Here is an 8,145-nt window from a genome sequence, read left to right on the forward strand (position 1 = left end):
GTTATACATGTTGATAGAATTAAAAGGATCAAGTAGAGCCAAAAAAAAGTTGATATTTATTTCTTAATTTACTAATCTTGAATCGTCAAATTATAATGATTATTAAAGTTTGTTCCTTCTGTTTAAGTTATCATGTTTGACTAATTTGAATTAGCATCGAGTAGGATGACTGAAGGTTTAAAACTGAGAAATTCTTCGTCCACATTGGTTGAATTCGAAATCTCTAATTTGAGACTGAGAAAGTATAATGCAAGGAATTAGTGGAACGAAGTTATTATGTCAAATTATGTTTACTTTGATCGATGTTTTAAAATATATTTTTTTATTAAATTGATATTAAAAAAAGATATAGCTTTATGATACTTTTCGTATAATATTGAATATCTAAATTTTAATTATAACATATTAAGTTGATCTAATAAAATTATTGTACTTATTAAATACAAATGTTCTCTCACATGAATTGACATTTATGGTAAGTTTTTTTTCCTTCATGAAGCCGCCTTGCGTGGAAAGAAATAGTACTAATTTGTCTGCTGTTTTCCTAAAAATAAATAAATAAAGTTCAACTTTCCATTTTACTGTTAAAAAATAAAAGAAAATTCCATATTACCTTAACTTATATTTGGAGAAATTAAATAAGGAATATCTCCGTAGTTTACTTTAACAATTTTTACATATTAAGGGCAAGTAAGCTCCTATATATATTTTGTAATTCTTCTCCTTAGAATTTAGAAGACAATTCTTGTTTTGTTTCAAGGTTCACAAACTTTTTTCTCACTATTCTTGTGATAATTCTCAATATTATTGGTTTTTATTTAGCATTTAATTACAATGTATAAATTTTGTATATCATACGAATAGTCAGTAGCAACGAAGCTAGAATGTTCAAAACTTTAATTAGTATACATCTCTAAAAAGTTATTTTAAACCTATATACATAGTATTATTTTCTGTATACGCCACTTCATATCTTTGTTAAGTTGATTTGCAATATAGGTGGTTAAAGTGAATTGATGTATAAATTATCAATATTTTTTTAAGTTTCCCAATCGATAGTCGGCTGATTAAATTCGGTCCAATTGGGAGTAAAACATTTTCTAACAAAGTTGTGGAGCTCGAATTCATATTTTGAACTAATTGTTTTTTCATGCATGCATGAGATATGATAATAATATTCGTGGATTTTCTCTAACATTGATGTTTTTTTCTTTTAATTAATTGCAGTTTTGAAATATGGGTTTTAAAAAGCAAAACAAAATTGTTTTGTATTGGTTTGCTATTATTTTCCAATTGTTCTTGCTTGTCAATGGTTCAAGGGTGCACCATGATAATTGGTACGTACTATAAAAAAAATTAATTAGATAGTCAAATAAAAATATTTATTTATATGTTATATATTTATTTATTTTTAATTTCCCTCTTGTAACTAAATTACAGGAATACATCAGCCAAAGAGAGTCCCAAATTGCAACAAGTTTCTCCTCCTGTTACATTGACGGTCACCAGTCGATATGTAAAAATTTCTTTATTTATGTAACATTATTACTATTTCGATAGTCAAATAATTTTTTCTTATCACATGTTATATTTATATTTATTTAATATTTTAAATTGTTAATCATATATTATCGATTGATTACAGTAGTCAATTTATATCTTAAAATTTTGAACTGTGTCACATAAAGTGAAACAACAAGAATAGTTAATTGATTTATGAGTTAATTTTTTTAAACTTATTTTATCAGGTGGTAATTGATAATGGCATTGTGCAACTTTCTCTAACTAATCCCACTGGTGCTATTTTTGGAGTTAAATATAATGGCATTGATAATCTCCTTGAACCCTTACAAGAAACACAAAGGGGGTAAGCTACATTTTATTTCCTTTTTATTTTATTTTATAATTTAGAGATTAATAAATATGTTACTGATAATTAATTAAATTAATTCATTTGATTTATTAATTACAACTGCAGATATTGGGATACTGTGTGGAACGGGAAATTTGACACGTAAGATTTTTAATTATTATATATATTTTTACGTAATTTAATTTTCTTCAATTTAATTACATAAAATAAAAGAATTTTCTATACATTTTTCTTGATTTTTTTGCAGGCTTTTTGCGTCAAAATTTAGTGTGATATCACAAGATGTTAACAAAGTTGAAGTTTCTTTCCAAAAAACACATGATCCTTTGAATGGTAACAATCCTCCTCTAAATGTTGACAAAAGGTGAGATTTTATTTCATAAAATTAATTAACATAAACTTTTATAATATAATATATTGAAATAATATGAAAAAAGAAGCTTCGGGAGTCTTGAAACTACAGTAAAATTATTTTCGTGTGACTTATAAATCCGTGGAAGCAGATACTAATATTTGCAATAGAATAGTATGCCTGTATCATATTTCTTGCAGTGCGGCCCCTCTCGGACTTTATGTACCGAGCTGCCATGAATTGTTATATGAAAGAATGTTGATTTTTTTTTGTTTTTTTATGATTTGTGTTATAAAAATAAATATATAGGTATGTGATGCTACGTGGGAGTTCTGGATTTTATTCATATGGAATATTTGAACATTTAAAAGGATGGCCAGCACTAAATTTGGATGAAGCTAGAATTGCTATTAAGCTCAGCAAATCACTGTAAGTTTATTATTAATAATCTATATATAGATTTATTTATCAGCATTCAATTATTAATCTTTTAACTCAATGCTTTCAAAAATTTCATGAAATATAGTTTGACCTCTTTATAACAATCTGATATAACGATATTTTTGTCTGAATATATTTGTGAAATTTTCACTATAACTATGAGGTTTAACTATGCTTAAAGATATCAATCCTCCTCTGTATCAATCATCCTTTATAACAATTTTATTATAACGACCAACGTTTTTCGAACCGTTAGATTTCATTTTATGACAATTATTTTTATTTTAGGTTTCATTTTATGGCAATATCAGACGATAGACAAAGGATAATGCCATCAGAAGAGGACCGTGCAAGTGGTCAAACACTTGATTTTATAGAAGCTGTTAAAATTACAAATCCATCCAACCCTAGACTAAAAAATGAGGTAACATATTTATTATTATCGAGTTTACGTTCTGTGCATTAATAATGTTAAAAATCCGGAGTAGTCATTATTTTGTGTAAAGTCTGATATATATGATTGATAAAGTTTTTGTATGAATAGCGTACGAAATCTGTTGTACTATCAATGTATATAACTTAAACGTTTTGCTAATTTTAAGTATTTTATTTACCTTTTAGGTTGATGACAAGTACCAATATTCAGACGAGGTTAGAAATATTAAAGTTCATGGGTGGATAAGTGATACTCCACACTTGGGGTTTTGGGTAATTTCACCAAGTTATGAATATTGTAATGGTGGACCTATGAAGCAAGATCTTACCTCTCATGTTGGTCCAACATCTATGGCTGTAAGTATATATATCTTTTTAACTGCAAATTATCTTATAAGTAGAAGGAAAAAAATGCGATTAACTTGTATACTCTGATAATATAATAAATTTTTATGCGGTCAATATACAGATGTCAAACTCCATAAAAAATAAAAATAATGGGTATATTTATATAAGTCAAACTCCATGAAAGTAGAAGTGATAGGTACATTCTTCTAGTACCACGAGACGTATATTGGACGAGTATTTTTGTCGAAAATATGGAACTTATGTACAATGACAATGTTACAAATTTTTACATTCTCAACGTTCTATGAAACTTATTGTTTTGTGTTCATCTTGTTATTCTGTTGTCGTTATTTTATTTTCAATTCTGCTTTGATTTCACTTTTTTTGATCGGGTCCATCAAAAACAATCTCTCTATTTTACAAAGATAGAGATCAAATCTGCGTACGTATACATTCTATCCTCCTCCGATCACCCTATTTTTGTGGGAATTTTGCCTTTTTTTGTTGTGGCCTTATAATTTGAGAAAATGACACGAATTAGCAAACATATACTAGTTAATTAATATACATAGTTATAATTTAAGTTAATTTCCACTCGTGACAAACCTTTTCCATTAATTAATATACATAGCTATAGTTGTCCAGAATTTGTATAATTAAGCTCCCAATTGTATAAATTCAAAATTTGTTTGTATAAATTCAGAATTTTCTAACTGAATAAATCCAGATTTTGTATATGCTTACCCTACCATTTATATAATTATAATATTGATACATTTAATTTGTATAAGTTCTGAAAAATTCTTAAAATGTATAAATACAAAATTTGTATATACTTACCCTATTTGTATATTGCCAGCAAATTATACAAACAAATTTGTCTATATTTGCAGCGAATTATGCAAACGGGTATGCAAATTATACAAATAGTTGTTATAGCTATAGTTACGAAAATTTAATTACCTAAATTATAACTATTTCGGTCTATTAAGATTTTTATAGTAATTATTTGTGAAATTTTCACTATAATGTTTGAGCAATCAATTACATCTTTTTTCTACAGATATTTTTCAGTGGGCATTATGCAGGGCCACAATTGGGAGTTTCATTAACAAATGGAGAGGCATGGACTAAAGTTTTTGGGCCTGTATTTTTCTATGTTAATTCAGATTCTAGCAATGATCATACCATACTTTGGGAAGACGCTAAAAGACAGGTAATTATTTAATTAATTAATTGTCAATTGTACTTAATTAAATATTTTTTAAAAAATAAATTCTATGAGTGAATGTACACTAAAATTTTGTCAATTAATTTTGCAGATGAATGAAGAAACAAAAAAATGGCCCTATGATTTTCCTGCATCAGTAGATTATCTCCATGCAAATCAACGTGGCTCAGTTAGTGGTCAATTAATGGTTCATGACTGGTAATTATTTTTTATTTATTCTATAATTAGTGAGTGATTTAACTAAAATCGAGTTTAACGTATATACACTAGCAATATAAAGAACGAAAAAGAGTAAAGAATACTCAAGATTTATTGAATTTGACTTATATTTGTCATTTCATTAGTCTATCGGCTAGCTCAGTCCCATCGTTATCTTTTATCTCAAATTTACCGATGAACAATTAAAAAGTTCAAAATATGCCCCTCGACTAACCATGGAAGCCGCGAAAGGGTATATTTGGACTTTTCATTAATGGTGTAGGGATACTTTTGGATTGCTTAGATGCATGCTTCAAAATTCAAATTATTGCATTTGTTGTTATGTACGTACGTATGATTCTTCGATAGTATATATAATAAGTTAGAAAATTTATAACTTAATAAATGTCTTTTAGGTACATAAACAAAGTTGCTTTTCCTGCATTAAATGCATATATTGGACTTGCAAAACCTGGAATTGCTGGATCTTGGCAAACTGAGACCAAGGTAATGTCTTTTTTATCTTCTTTTTTTTTTTAAAAAAAAAAATCTTAATTAATTATGATGTTTTATTTATTTATTATTGACAGGATTATCAATTTTGGACTCAAACTGATAATTCTGGTAACTTCAAGATAAATAATGTTAGACCTGGAATTTATGGATTATATTCTTGGGTCCCTGGAGTTATGGGAGATTACAAGTTCTCTTCTAATGTGATCGTCACACAAGGTATTCTGCCTGTTTTATTTTATATGACGGTATTTAATTAAGTGAACATGAAGTTTAAGAGAAAAAAAATTACTTTTTACATGTGTCATTCTTATAATTTCTCAACTTAAACATGCCATCATGTTTCTGTAATCAGAGATCGAATATTCAAGATTTAAAGTTTATGAGTTTTAAAATTTAACTTTGAGTTATGTGATTTTAAATTAATATTTTTATATATTAAACAAATAATGGCTCTACCTCTGCCACTATTTTTAAGGTAAGGAGTTTAATTTAAAGAGTTCTCCAAAATATTATTTAATTTAATTGAATAAAAAGAAAAAAAGTATGATATAATATAGAACTAACAAAAATACTTTTGTATAATACAATGTCTCACGAAAAAAATATTTATTTGGTGCAGGAAAGGACACAAACTTAGGTCAAATAGTTTTTGAAGCTCCAAGAAATGGTCCACCATTATGGGAAATTGGATTTGCAGATAGAACTGCTAATGAATTTTTTATACCTGATCCATTGCCTGGTCTTCAAAATTATTTGTACATTAACACTACTGTACATAAGTAAGTTTCAATTAATTAATCCTAATTTTATTCTACATAAAATTACGAGTTCGAGAAAGCAGTCATTAATACTTGTATTAGAGTACTGCGACTTTTCCTCAGACCTTACGTGAGCGTGAGATGCTTTATGCATTGGGCTGTCTCTTTTTCTAATTTGATTATCATGATTTGTTGCTAATTACAGGTTTAGACAATATGGTTTATGGGATCGTTACACTGATTTATATCCTAATGGAGATTTAGTGTACAAAGTTGGTGTTAGTGATTTTCGAAAAGATTGGTTCTTTGCCCATGTAAACAGGTATTTAATGTTTCTTTAATTATTTATTTGTCTAATTTTTTTTTAATAATCACTTATAATAATTTCATGTTTTTAATTATTTTAAAAAAAAAATTTAATTGCAGGAGAAATAAGGACAGGAGTTTTTCACCAACAACATGGCAAATTGTATTTGATGTTAAAAAAGTGGATTCTAGTGGCACTTATCATCTTCATATAGCTTTGGCTTCTGCATCTTATGCCCATTTGCTAGTATGGAAGCTTCATCTCTTCTCTCATTAATTAACATATTTTATTTTATAAATTTCATGAAGAAATTTTTTTAAAGAAAATTAAAGAAAATCAAATATCAAACGAGTTTAAGTTTTATATATGTATTGAGGTTGTAAGAAAAATATGTTATGAAGTATATTACTAACAATACTTTTGGTCACTCGCCAGTTGTTGATTAATTATGAATTCGATTTTTTTGTGATATATGACTCTAACACATTTTAACTAAGTTATAACTGGTCCATTTTTATGTAGGAAATATAATATATATATTACCCTCATAAATGGTATAATAGTTAATAGTTCTGAGAATTTGTAAATATGGGGAATCAAGAAAATGCACATTTCAAGTAATTAATCAAAAGTTAAATATACTTAATTAGGTATTACAAAGATTATATTTCAAATTTACTAACAATAGAAGGAACAAAAATGTTATTGAACAATAATGTGTGTGATAAAAATGGTAAGTAACAGCTATAAACCGATTAAAACGATAACTACTATACTTTTTTTTCTATATTATTTTGTCCGTTATATCTTCATAACATAAAGGTAATATATATTTATTTATTTTTCTTAAATTTTTATATTTATAGGTGTGGATAAATAATCCATCAATACCAAGGCCATGGTTTGATAGTTCACCAATTGGGATGAGTAATGCAATAGCAAGACATGGAATTCATGGATTATATATGATTTTCAATATTGAATTTCCAGGGACTAAGCTTCATATTGGTGAAAATATAATATATTTGAAGCAAGCATCAGCTTATGGCCCTTTTACTGGACTCATGTATGATTATATTCGTCTTGAAAGCCCTTCGACACGATAGGAAAAAGAGGAATTATACACAATCAGTTTTTATTTATTTATAGGTAGTCATATATAGCTTTTTTAGTTTTCATATTCATATTTTTAATAGAATGGATGGTGTTCTCCAGAATAATGCTTTATTTCCTTAGTTTAATAATTTTTTCTCTCTTCATTGGACGTATTTTGGTTCTGTTTGTTTATTTGTTTGTTTGTCTTAGGTTTAATTTACAGTCTCTAAATCATTAACTAACCTTTGTCTTACTAGCTTACTTGTTTATCGAAAACATGATCAACATCATTATAGATGGAAAGATTTGGAGGTTGAAAATTAGGATAGAAGGTTAGTGCATTGTCGAGCGTTGTCTAGTTTCTTTATTAGTTTTGTTTTTATTACCCTCCTAATATCTTGTTCTTTTATTTTAGCATCCTCTTGACTTCAGTTATCGTATTATTTATTTCTTATATTGTTCTATTCTCTATTTTGTTTTCAGAATGGATTCTCCACAACCGTATATTTTCTTTATATACTTAATTTTTAATATGTTTTACTTGAGTCGATAATCTATCAGAAATAGTCTCTCTACCTTCTCAAGGTAGGG

At 27.2% G+C, this 8,145-nt stretch overlaps 1 protein-coding gene across 1 annotated transcript; it reads left to right on the forward strand.

The window, feature by feature from the left end:
- Positions 1–1,742: 1,742 nt before the first annotated feature.
- LOC129900022 (probable rhamnogalacturonate lyase B) lies at positions 1,743–7,712 on the forward strand (the record flags this gene model as incomplete). Its single annotated transcript, XM_055975010.1, has 14 exons — positions 1,743–1,867; positions 1,979–2,014; positions 2,121–2,237; positions 2,535–2,654; positions 2,955–3,090; positions 3,288–3,458; positions 4,513–4,665; positions 4,772–4,878; positions 5,295–5,385; positions 5,469–5,610; positions 6,014–6,173; positions 6,358–6,474; positions 6,579–6,705; positions 7,326–7,712. Coding segments are annotated over 14 exons (1,842 nt in total), but the record flags the coding sequence as incomplete, so codon positions are not given.
- Positions 7,713–8,145: the final 433 nt, after the last annotated feature.

This window comes from Solanum dulcamara, chromosome 8, assembly GCF_947179165.1.
Source record: "Solanum dulcamara chromosome 8, daSolDulc1.2, whole genome shotgun sequence".
NCBI classification, from domain to species: domain Eukaryota; kingdom Viridiplantae; phylum Streptophyta; class Magnoliopsida; order Solanales; family Solanaceae; genus Solanum; species Solanum dulcamara.